At 37.3% G+C, this 13,669-nt stretch overlaps 1 protein-coding gene across 1 annotated transcript; it reads right to left on the bottom strand.

Moving 5' to 3' along the window:
* Positions 1-4,284: 4,284 nt before the first annotated feature.
* Positions 4,285-12,113, bottom strand: LOC127639294 (interferon-related developmental regulator 1-like). Its single transcript, XM_052121229.1, has 12 exons — positions 11,909-12,113; positions 10,112-10,216; positions 9,620-9,698; positions 9,317-9,441; positions 8,510-8,667; positions 8,363-8,413; positions 7,665-7,843; positions 7,454-7,562; positions 5,407-5,538; positions 5,176-5,304; positions 4,993-5,088; positions 4,285-4,738 (listed from the first exon to the last, which is right to left on the bottom strand). The coding sequence occupies exons 1-12, from the start codon at positions 11,937-11,939 to the stop codon at positions 4,652-4,654; spliced, it is 1,281 nt and encodes a 426-aa protein (XP_051977189.1). The 5' UTR covers positions 11,940-12,113; the 3' UTR covers positions 4,285-4,651.
* Between the last annotated feature and the right edge of the window lie 1,556 nt (positions 12,114-13,669).

Here is a 13,669-nt window from a genome sequence, read left to right as displayed (position 1 = left end):
AAAGTAGCAGTTTTAGGCTCACCGCATGAGGCTAATGAGACCAATTTGTTTTAAAGGGGAAATTCGAATTGTGTTTCATGATTTTAGACATTCAGAGAGGGGGTAAATCATTTAATTGGATTGTATGGGTTGTTAAATATTAGGTGGAATATGTCCATGTGTGTAAACAGGCAGAACTGACACATGTTAATGCTAATCATAGGTTGCTGTGTGAATGTTTTTGTGGAGTGATTAATGATGTAACCTTTATTAAAATGAGTATAGGAACTGAAATTCTGAATAGTGAACAACTGCCATCTGCTGGAAGACTTATGGTACTGCATATAGCTGTCCATTAATAAAAAGCATTGCACTTTGAGCTGTTTTCATGCCAACACCACACCAAATACTTTAATTGTTTAAGTTTATATATATATATATATTACTGTATTTTTTAAACATTATACAGCCCGAATTTAGTGCCTTTTTTTTAGTTTCTAATTTTTTACTTAATGCAAGTTTCCTATGAGCTATAAATGTGGCCTATGAATCTTGCATTAGGTGCAGACAATCTGAGGATTCATTTTAATTGTATTTTTGACACCTCCGTTCTCCTTTTGCTGGCTTGAAATTGGGCATCTAACTTTGACACATTGTTAAAAGATCATTCTGAGTTCAGTCGATTCTCACACTGACCCAGAATCGACACCTCTTGTGTTGGCTGCCTCATTTCAGTTTCCAGGCCAAAGTAAGCTAATTATACCACAATGGCTTCCACATATTAACATGAAGCCACTGTTCTGGCATCAGAAAATCAAATGTGGATCACAGTAACTTTAAGTAAAGTGCACTTTATTTATTCATGAAAAAAAAAAGTTGAGTGCTATTTTGGAATTATAGAGATCAGAGATAGAAATTGCAACGGTAAAAGTCTGCGAAGGTGCTATTTTCACTAGCAGTGCAGCTTTGTGACAAAATAACTGTAATCTGCACATTCATATTTCATGGCGCTGGGTCTGGACCTTTGGGGGGGTAACAGGAAGCAGAAAGAAAAGAAGGCCTGTCAGTAAATATCAACACATTTATAGAACACTGCTCCATGCACCAGAGATTCTGTTGTACAGGAAATGTGAGTGTTTAGTCAGACTGAGTAATATTCACACAGACACACAGTTTTATTTGCTGACTCTTGCATTGGGATGGACTGAGTACAATCGAGGCTATCGAAAACAAATTGACAGTAAATAATCCTTTTGTGGGCAGCTGGCTCATTTAATGTCACACAACTGTTATGCTTGAAAGTCTGTGGACCTAATGCATCATCTGATTTGTGTGTTTAACCCTAAGAGACCCAAGCATAGATCTTGATGGTGCATTTTATTTTTTTTCCTCCTTGAACGTGTTCTCAGGAAACTACTAATTATAAAAAAAAATTATTTTTAAACAATGGCAGTCTATGGAAAATCAAACTATTCTTCTGATACAGTTCAGAGTGTCAGCTACTGTTTTGTGTAGTTTTTCTTTTACAATATGTAATAATAAATAAGAATAGGTATTGTTTTTTCGCTGTAAACACTGTTGCAATTCTGCTATGCTGGGTCTCTAAGGGTTAATGGAATAGTTCAACCAAAAATGAAATTTCTCTCATCATGTACAGTACTCGCCCTCTTGCCATCCCAGATGTGTATGACTTTCTTTCTTCTGCAGAACACAAATGTTGATTTTTAGAAGACTATATCAGCTCTGTAGGTCCAAACAGTGCAAGTGAATAGTGGCCAAAACTTTGAAACTTCAGAAATCACATGAAGGCAGAATAAAAGTAATGAAGTGGTTAAATGTATATCTTTAGAAGTGGTATGATAGGTGTGGGTGAGAAAGTTTAATATTTAATCCTATATTTCTTTATATATATCTCCACCTTTGACCACCCCCAACCAGTAAGTGGCGATATGCACAAAGAATGCAAATCGCCAAAGAACAAATGAAGAAGAATTTGAAAGTGGAGATTCATTTAAAAAAAAATAAAAATAAAAAAAAAATTCCAACACCTATTATATCACTTCTGAAGAAATGGATTTAGCTACTGGAGTGGCTATAGATTACTTTTATGCAGATTTATGTGAGTTTTGGAGATTCAAAAATCTGGCCACCATTCAATTGTATAGAACTACAGAGCTGAGATATTCTTCTAAAAACAAATGAAGATTTTTAGCTGAAGAAAGATAGTCATGCACATCTGGGATGGCATGAGAGAGTAAATGATGAGAGAATTTTTTTGTTTTTTGTTTTTTTGGGTGAACTATTACTTTATTCACAATGAGTGACTTCATAGATGAAAACAAGCAGTTATTCATAGAAAATGTCTATGCAGAAAAAAAAATGCACAGTGGATATATTCAGAATTGCATACTACCTAATTACTCTTTCTGTGTCTGCAGTATATAAAGGCCTACTATGCACGATAAGCAAATTGTATTTTTACATAGGACAAGACCCATAATAGTACAAGACATGGATACAAACCAATGATACAGAAAGTGTACAAAATAACAGTAGAGAAGAAAGGTGCCTGTACATGATTGTGTGTGTGTGAGAGGGTGGGTTGGATGGGTATGTATAACAATTTATTCTAGAAATATGTGTGTGTGTGTGTGTGTGTGTGTGTGTGTGTGTGTGTGTGTGTGTGTGTGTGTATCCTAGTCCTATGTATAACAACAGGCAGAGTGTTAGGAGACCACTGGCAGTATGACCATGTGTTTGCCCCAATCCACCAGCACGGTATGAAATCAGGTCACCATCAGGGGGCTTCCAGAGCAGCATCAGCAAAGACAGCAGAATTGTAATTTTATGGTTATTAAATTGAACCATTTCTCTTTATCATGCATGGTTTTAATTTATTTTGGTAACTGAGACTGGTGTTACACAGTTCTGAGTCACCCACAAAACCTGCCAGGAGAGAGCTGACCCATTGCATAATCCCTACCTGAACAGCCCCCAAAACCTGAGGAGGGAACCTGTTTATTAGAGAGTTAACAGTCTAGTCTCATTGACTTTGTGTGTAATTAAAAAGAGGGAAACAATGACTTGGCCTTCCCCACCCATGCTGTCCACCTCCAGGGACCCTCCTGTGGGCAAGAAAGTATTTGCCTGGATGACCAAGCATATTTGCCCAAATGTGCTGTAATAACCTTGGCCTACTATTCTTAGTGTGGTGAATAAACTGGATGCAACATCAATGGCAATTTTTATGACTTAATTATAACTTTGACTTTTTTTTTTTATAAGAATTGTAATCTAATAATTATGGCTTTTGTCAAAATTATGACATCTCAAAAGAATGACTTGCTAAAGCAATTTTCTTTCCACAATGTGGTGGAACTGGGCTTCATGTGGGTCAATGGCAGGTGTTAACCAATGAAATCAAAGATCTGAAAAGATGCATTAGGGCATAGTAAATACGACTGCAAGAAGCAGGTCAGTTGCACTACCTGAGAGTCTTGTGCCATTCCTCGCAGAAAACATCAGCTCGTTAATCCATAGATGAGGTTAAACAGCCATGATGATCCTAGACCTAATCGGTCCAAAATTTGCTCAAGAAGCTTCCATATGCAGCACTGATCTTTTTAACATTCTTATTGATTTATATATTGCACAAAAGCAAAACATATACACACACAGAATGAATACTTAACCCCCTCTATTACTCATTATACACACACAAAATACAATTACACAAAACTACCTCTCTGCACTGTCCCTCCCAGAGAGCCTTCAAATGCCAAATTTTTGCCCCACTTTCCAAATTCTCTAGATAACCCTTCAAAACTACAACCCTCCCCATCTCCGCACACCACTTACTAGCTATAAGACAATTGCTAGTTAGAAAAAATTAAAATAGCAGAATGCTTCTGACCAAAATAAAAATATTTCAGAACATCACCCGATTACAACAATAGATATAATATATGCACCACTGTACACAGTCTAATTATGGTGGTCTATATAAAAAGTGACTAACTGACTGACTGACTCACTTAAAATCATACTCATGGGAAAGTGTTTAGAGTGAAATGTCCTCATTACAGCACTGACAAGAAGTACATGCTAGCTATAAAACATCAAATGGTCTATGGCAACTATCAACTTCAGTGAATTGGTCTCCAAGGCAACTGTGAATTAAGACGACAAGGGTGCAGATTCCAGGAAGTGCTGTGTAGGGGTGTTTGTGGAGGTGGTTTAGGATGTCTAAGGTTTATGGTCTTTTTAAAATTAGTGATCTGCAACTTATGCTGATACAAAAGAACACAAACCAGCACACTAAAAGGAGGGCATCAACTTTAATTTTATTTTTAATGCACAGCCTTGTCACTACAGATCCTGACATTAACATACACAAATATACTATGCAATTAATAAAATTACAGAACCCACAGGTACACAAATAAATTAAAACGTGATCTGATGTGTTCTAGTAAACCCAATACTACTTAAATATAGACAAACATTAAAGTCTTGTTAGAATGAGTTTATAGTAAGCAAATATTACACTTTACACACACACAGTGTATAATAATAAAAAAAAACAACAATAGTATCTCGAATTAGGAATGCAAAATATAAAGAGTATATGCACGAGGAAAAAAAAAAAAAAAAACCACACTAGAAAAACAACCTAGAACTCGCCAACATCAATCCTTTTGTCCCGAAACTTGTTTCTGGCCTTAGTTCGAGCTTTGAACGCAGCTGCATTGTAGAGGTGCTGAAAGATGCAAACATGATTATGGCACATGCAAAACCCTTCAGATATCTTCAAAAGGAATTAATGTCATGCAGTGAAAAAGTGCTACATGTAGAAAACACTTGGGGCACTTCCACACGACTCACGTAAACACTCCAAAATTAATCATTTGCATAAATGTGTACAAGCGCTCTGTCACTTTCTGCAATGATTCTTCTGTGGAGCACAAAGCTCGAGTCACGTACAAGGGCCTTTATAGTAAGATCCTCACTTACCCTCTCCAGTCTTGAAGTCTTCATAGCTTTCAGAGAAGCAGAATCAATCAACATTGGTGGTCCCAGTTCAAACACGTCCCTTATGAACTCGTTTGCCTGTGATCAGAACATTCACCTTGTAATTCACTTAAATATCCTACAGAATTATCCAACAGGTATGTTCTTGAGATCTGAGCGTTTTACCTGCAAGTGGTAATTCATCCCAGAGCCAACAAACTCTCTGAATGCATCATAAGTCCTCTTTCTCACCCAGCTGTCAATGACCATTCGCTCTGTACCAAACCGGATGGTCTCGGATTGAAAATCTCCTTCCTGTTCCCAGACAGAATGAAGCGGTCAATGTCGGAAATATTACCCAGGATTAATTTGTTACTTGTGCGGTGTCAACAATGACAATCAATTCACATGTCTGACCTCTACTGCTTTTAGGACATCTCTGAAGACAGATCTTTGCTTTCTCTTATCGGTCTTTGCTCTGTGTTTGTTGCAGTCAGTGGCCAGAGCACTCAGCTTTTCACACAATGGCTCCCAGTCAAATTCCATCTCCTTTGGAGGTACAGGAAAATTAAATCACCACAACACAATTTACATTGACTCTTGACCTGGTAGAGCACTATACTTCTATGGCCAATGTAAATATCTAGAGAGACAATTTAATCGCCACAAGAAAAATGTTAATTGCTGAAATTAATGGATTTAAAATAAATATCCATAGATTTTTGACAGAAGGGGGAACCATCAATTGTTAATCCTACAAGTGAGCATGATGAAATCAGGCAATGCCATTAACATTAAAATGGCCAAATATCAACAGATTTATTGCAGATGTATCATAGATTCTTAATTTGATGAGTAACAGAGCCTTTTTCACAAAACTAGAAAAAGTGTAAATAATTAAAAACTATGTGCATGAATTGCTACATTTAATTCAATGCAACAATTGACATTAATGCAAACACATTCATGAACAATTTAGTGAAGTGCTCCAGTAAAATTTTTTTTTTAGTAATTACAAGTACTGTAGTTGGAATATCAGTCACCGGCTTAACAGTGAAAACTAATTCAATGGTTACTGAATGTCACCAAAGGGAAGCATATACGAGAAATGCAGAGGACCCAATACGGAGCCTTGTGGCACTCAATGCTTGTATTTGATCTAAAATGTCCTTGTTTACACAAAGTGGTAGCTGTAAGAAATAAGACCTAAACCATGCTAGTCTCATCCACAAATGCCAATTTCTAAGATCTAACATCACATGGAGAAACGCAGCTGCTGCTACATGATAAAAGCAATTCTGACAAAAGCCTTCATCAGCCAATTAACAAGGACAATTGCATCTATGTGAACTTCTGCAATTAATCAAGATGGACTTCAAAAGACTTTGGTCATTAATCTTACAGTTCAAACACAATCGATGTTTAATCACTGACCCTTAACACTTAGTTTAATAATTTTAAACCATGATTTTACCTATACATAATTAATATTTACATTACATTCATAATGTTAGCCAGAGGGGAACTGGCCCCCACAGCGAGTCTGGTTTCTCCCAAGGTTATTTTTCTCCATTAATCTACATCTTATGGAGTTTTGTGTTCCTTGTCGCCTACAGCTTGCTCACTGGGGTTATTAATACAATCATCATTTAATTATTTTTAAACACCATTAAAAATCGTATTTTATCTAAATTACACAATGATGATTAATCGACTTTATAGACATTAGTTTTATCGTCTGTTAATGCTGATATTCTGTAAAGCTGCTTTGAAACTATATGGTGTTGTGAAACGCGCTATACAAATAAAATTGACTTGACAAACGCAAGAGCATAGTTGCAAGAACTTTTTCTAGTATTAGGCATAAATTGGAGATTAATAAATTCACCAGCATCAAGCTGTGGTTTCTTGATAAGCGGTTTGACAACTGCCAGCTTGAAAGTTCTTGGGACTTATCCTAAAGACAGCAAGGAGTTAATAGTTAGATGTTCCAAGATTAAAGGAAACCAATCTTTTAGTAGCTTTGCGAGTGAGTTTTACACACATTTGTTCTGCTTGCATTTCATAAGATCCATAGAGAGTCAAGCAACTGAAGCCATGTTCACACCACAAGCACCATCATGTGACGGAGACACAATCCCATTAATTTTCAAGGAGAGCACAATGACTTCCGGCAACACGAGCAGTTGTGACAGATCGCCGTGAGGAGCGACAAGACAAGTTGAAAATTTGAATGACATTTTTAGAGGCAAAAGAACTGATTCCTTTTCAAATTATAATGATATTTGTTTTAGCAGCATCATCTGTAATCAGCACTACCAATGCTCGTATGGCCAGTTGTGTAGTCCACCAATAACGTTAGAGCGGCAGTAGCAGTAAGTATGCTCACCAGCGACACGATTGCAAAGTCTAGCAACAGAAAGCCATAATGCCACCCGCAGTGTGAACAGGGCTTGAGACTTACCGGGTCAACATCTCTGATCAGCTCAAAAAGAAGGGCGATGGTCTCTCCAGCCGCAATTCTCATGTTAACATCATCATTCTCCAGCAGTCGTGGCAATTTAGACAGATGCCTGAAAATGATAGCACATGCTTGTCAGAATTAACCTGCATAAAAGTTTAAGAATCAAAAGGCCTAAACTTTTGTCAGAGCTGGAAAGCACTCGGAAACATACTTTTGCACGATAGCTCGGATGTGGTTGCCAGTACAGATGGTAAGCAACAGCGCCCAGGACAAGAGAGCATTAATGTGGAGTTGTGTGGTTTGAGGGCTTACAGAAGGTCTGCTTCCATCTTCCCGGACATATGAATAGGTAAAGAGACTCTCAAAACACTCCATAGTGGCATACACATCCTGGAAATTACAAAAGCATCTGTTTGAGTCAGTCATGATATGCTTGGTAGGGTTCAACATCATGCATTCAGATGCACCGGCAGATGAAGGCAAGACATGGCAGATGGATTATGAACCAGAGGATGGCTGCAATCAAGATTTGTTTTGGTAACCCATAAACATGCTTGTTAGGGTGAATATTTCTATGAATTTTTAAGAAATACAATCACTGTAACGCTATAACTGTACAGCAAGGAGACAATAGCACAAACAAAAAGTAAACAAATGAGACGTGACATTACTTAATAACCCAAAACGATAACATGCGGACAGATACAATTAGATGCAACACAGATCTGTGTATACATGATCACTATACCGCCATAAAGACTGTAAGCTATGACATTTGGGTGTGCATGTGTATTTGGGTGTGCGTACACTGGCGTGTTATTAGTCCAGTCATTACACACAGCAGTATGATGTGACAGATTTAAGAATGATCATTTTAACGACTTATTTTGACAGAATTCCACCACTTACCATGATATCATCTTCTGCTACAAGAGTGCAGAGGCCTAGACTTGTTGCACACTGAAACACAAGAGGAGCTTGTTAACTCAAATGTCATGGTTTGTGAAACTTCCACTTCTGCCTCCTTTTGAGAGTTGTAAGAAAATGGGTGATTACAGCTTGTCTGGCTTGGATGTTAGCTGCTCCATCATTGAGAATGGTCTTGAATACAGGTTTAAGGGCCTTAAAAACCTCTTCGCTCTCGATTCCAGAACCAAGCTGGATGCACAGGAGACATGTTAGCGAGGCTGCGGCACATTGTTCTACTCCTTTACCTGGAATACAGAAAGTAGAAAAAGCAACCTCAAAAACAAAGTCATTACTCGCACTTAATTATGCTAGCAAAATAAAAATCCTATTACAACCTTAACTCTTTCCCCGCCAAACACGGAATTTTCCGTGTTTTATGAAAAAACGCTTCCCCGCCAAACACAGAATTTTCCGTGTTTTATGAAAAAACGCTTCCCCGCCAAACACAGAATTTTCCGGGTTTCCGTGTTTTAGGTGTTATACGGTAAGGAAGACCCCTCCGCATGTTTTGAAAGAGTACGCAACTCTTTGATCAAAGAAACAGACTGCGATCGTCTCAAACATGAAGAAGTGGAGTATTGAGAAGCTCAAAATATCAGACATAAACATGCCTTTTTATCAGCTTTTTGTCTGAAATGTTGTTTTTGACAAAACCGACCTCTGTTCAAGTCGCAATAAAAAAAGAACAAATGAAGATAAAATAAAATCGTTTTTTTTGCCTAAAAGCAGAGGCTCAGATCTTTATTGTGATATATAGCATCTTCATATATTCATGGAAGAAAATATGCTGCGGGCCATTAAAGTTTAGCGAAAATCGTCAAAAACCCTGGCGGTGGCTGGCAACTTTTTTAAAAAACGCTGGCGGGGAAAGAGTTAAAATAAATAAAAGCAAACCTTTTTTTAAGCAGCGCTCAATGCCATCGGTGATGGTCATCCTTCTCTCGGAAATAAACTCGTACAGGATTTTGTTTGCCATGGCAGTCTTTAGTCCATCAAGGGCACCTTGTCTGGTCTTGGCACTGAAAATGGGATATAATTACTCAGTTCAGACCACTGCAAGGAGGAATTAGGTTTACAGGATACAATAAATCCCACAACAGAAGAACATTATTATGTAATTTAGTTAATTCTGAACTATGTTAGTTGAAGTGCAGAAATGTTAGTTCTTTCAACAACAACATTGGACCAAACACTTACCTTTTATCCACAGTGCTGTCAATGTACACCTTCAGTTTGTACTGGAAGTCCTCTTGAGCGGTTTCTTCAGCTTCACCAGCTGTCAGCCAGAAAGGGACAACAATCATCTTGTTGCATTCATCTCTTATCTCTCATATCTGGTAGCATGCCACATAGCTCTTGTCGTGTGAAAACAGCTCTCCACAAGCTACAATTATGAATGGTGACCAATTTAAAATGAAATGCAGCATTGTATTAGTCAAGATACATGCTTTATCTTGTTTGATTTTGGTAATATGGGAAGTGCAGTAGAATACAGTATCTTACGTATCCCGTGTACACGTTACATATTCCTCTCCATGGAATGTTGGTGTTGCTGCCCCCCTTTAACCAACTAGTACCACCAAAAATACCACCATAACCACCAAAATACAGCTCAATATTGGTGCATTTGCATGTAGTTGTTTCTACACTTTGATCATAGTACTTGGACTCATCCATGTAAATACAAACCTTCCTCTGCCACACTGGTCCTGTCGCTGAGGCTGCTACAGTGACTGAGGGTCTCGATGGACGCATCTTCATCACTCAACGGCTGGACATTTCCCTGCTGTCCCCCTGCAACCAAAGAAACGAGAAAACTTATTAAAAAAGGGGTCATACATATTTAGTTGGTATTGGTGTGTCATTTCATATTTCTGAGTACATTAACTTAAGACCAGTTTGTGTTTAAACTAGGGCCAGGAAATTAAACTCTAGCCGATTCACAGTACGGAGAATGGAGACTTTACCCGCAAGTGGTGAACCAGGCATCCAAGATATACGGGCAAACTGTTGTAATTTATTAGGATTAATCACAGAAAACAGTGCGATTAATTGGTAAAAATGTTTAATCTATGCACAGCCCTAGATTAAACCATTAATATATTGAATATCAGTTTTTATTTGATCCAGCTGATTGATAGCGTATATATATACACAGCTTCTCTCACATGTGTGCATGCGGAGTCTCACTTTTTACTTGCATGTTGTGTTTAGGAATACAGTAACAGTATGTATCCTACATCTTACGCCACCGTAACTGGCGGGCCAAGTATCTGAACACTGAATAGGCATAGGTGAGGTTCAAATTAGCCTTTAATTTGGGGAGGACACGGAGTTTTTAGTTACAGTAGTACGTTCAAATTCCTCATTATGAGCCATTTAAACAAAGAACATTATGTAACAACTCTTGCAGGTAAGTGAAACATTTAACTAATCTCACGCAGTCGTATAACGTGAATGAGGTGTCCTTAAATGAAATATATCTGAAAATATGTGCATGTGGTTGTTTCAGCCACGTGTTATTTGTCCGGCAAAATGCAGACTTGTGTAGAAGGTACAAAGTGTTTCGTACAGTTTGGCGAGGTCACCGGGACAGTGTCAATATATTTGATCTTATACAAACAAAGAGCCTCTAAATAGCATTTCTCTGACAAAAGTAAACAAGTCCAGATAAAATGCACGACTGCAGCTGTTGATAACACAACACGTGGGGGCTGGTGTGAACGCTGCGAAGTTCCTTCTAAAATGATGCAGAGTTTTAATTAGCAGATGGGCCATGAACATTTAACACAGACTTACAGTCTAGCGCTGAAATAATTAGACTTCAAGTTCCTGGTTTCTTCCCCTGTCATTTAGTTTGTCCCAAAACAGGCCGGAGATTATATAAGCATGAATGAGCAGTCTGAGAGCATAGTCTGCGATAACCTCTCAGATAACAAACTGACAGCTGTATATTTACACAAATATAATAACAGCAACTTCCTCCTGTGTGACTTTTTTTTCCCTAAAATGTAAATAAAGATCTATACATTTTGTCAATGTACATTTTATTAAACATAGCATTAAGCACAACATATTTTATATAATTTGAATATTCTATAATTGATCATATTATAGCATTAAATAATCATCCTATTTTAGAACACATTCAAAAAAAGAGTGTATTGTTTTATAACTTTAATTTGACAAGCCGTCAATTTATACCAATTCTAATGCGATAACATTGGCCCTAAAAACAAATCAAACATTTAAGAAACACAAATGTGCATTTTTATTTTTTAGTGTTCATGACTCACGCTGTGCATAATTCTTTTGTTTGTGTCAAAAGAAAGACACTCCTGGCTGTCGACCAAAACAGGCCGCCAACTCATGGGTGTTGTAGTTTTCTTCCCCACATCTCAACGGGCGAGCGCCGTTTCAAGAACTACAAATCCCACATGGCCACTAAAAAAACAACCGGTCATTCCCAAATATCAACCTACTTACCTCGGCCGTTCCTTTCCTTGCCTCGTGGCATATTGCTTAAACGCGTAGTTCTGCTCCTAAAATCAGCCGATACACGACCAGTTTTTATTATAATGTCTTTTCAGTTGAGAATGCTCCAGCGGCACAGTAAATAGGAAAGTATTAAAAGCGATTCCGGTGTAAGACTTTGAGCACAAACGATACATTTTCCCTCTCAAACTAGGGCTGCGTTAGTGCGCCGCCGCGAAGAGTTTTTATACGGACGACGGTGACGTATTTAAAAAGGCGTTACCTTATGTGGACCTGGATACAGCCTGGCCAATCGCGTTACAGGCCGCGCACTAAAGAAGACAGGCTTCCGGTGTTATTGTTGGTTTCAGCTGTCAGTGTCACGTCCTCATGCGGGTCCCTGTGTATGCATTATAAAGAATACAGCAAGTTTTGTCTAATTATTTATATTTATCATTTGTTTAACGCTTGAATATAAAATGATTAGAGTGCATCATATGATTAAAGTCCTGAAGGACAATTCGTAATGTTTTATATTTAAATTAAGACTCATTTAATCAACATGTGCAACCCATGTTACAATATTATGCTCTTTTTTTGTTATTGTTGTTGTTTATGCACTTGTGGTGAACTCAAGGCAGTGTTGACATTTTGACCAGCTGACTGACAAAAGCATAGATTGTGTCACTTGTCTTTAAGAGTACATTTTTGTTGATATACCTCAACATTCTTTGATTGTATGTATAATTTACTCATTTATATTATACAAGATTATAGTATAGACTGATATGTGCTATGATGTTATTTCTAATTAAATCAATTTGTCACTACATTATGTATAAGTGTAATGATGAGCGAAAAACGTGTGCATGATCCACTCACTGTATATATTAATCTTTATATGTATATTACTGTAATGTACATAATAACAATACACACAATATGTGATAGCCTATACAAAAATGTTGAAACAATATACAGGATCAGATGTGTAGGATAAACAACTGGAGTTGCAATGTGCTGAATGCTTAGTATACAAAATAAATGTAAATAAATAATAAATGCTAATAAATGTATGTCAATCACTTATTTACACTTTCATTAGAAAGAGGCAACGATATATAAATGTAATACATTTAAAAGATTATTAACATTGATTTTGATGTCAAATGTAAGAATGAAATGTTTACATTTTCTGAAGAAATTATGTCAGGGTGTTATGCATTTGCCAAGGTGTTCTGGTTGGTTGCTAAGGTATTGCTAGGTGGTTGCTAGGGTGTTCTGAGTGGTTGCTTGCTGACCCAAGTCAATAGAGCCCACCCCCAAGTTTCTTTGATATCCTGCTCCCATGATGTGTCTCACGTCCCTCCTTCAGTGTAAGTCTGTGGGGGCCAAAGTTTAATATTTAAGATTACTTGATTGTTCATATCCCTAAACCGAAGTAAAAGCAATAGTAATAATAGTTATTTAGTTACTAGATAACTAAATCAGCCTTCAGTATAACTGACAACACAATCAGGATATTCTTTAACAGTGACACCACTAGAGAGAACTAATTGAAAATAATTGCCCGTGATAAAATAAAACACCTGCCACTGAAGTTCAGAGTGATCTGACATTTTGCATAATTTATAATAGAATCCTTTTGATGACTCAAGGTCAGTCAAATCAAATTTACGTCGAAGCCATTTACATCCCATGGCATTGTGTTTTTCACCCTCTATAGTTTCCAATAGGAATTCAGTAACTGGATTAACAATATTATACCTTGTG

The sequence above is a fragment of the Xyrauchen texanus genome, chromosome 47 (genome assembly GCF_025860055.1).
Source record: "Xyrauchen texanus isolate HMW12.3.18 chromosome 47, RBS_HiC_50CHRs, whole genome shotgun sequence".
NCBI lineage: Eukaryota > Metazoa > Chordata > Actinopteri > Cypriniformes > Catostomidae > Xyrauchen > Xyrauchen texanus.
Note: the sequence above shows the minus strand (reverse complement) of the source record. Positions and strands in the feature narration are given on the sequence as shown.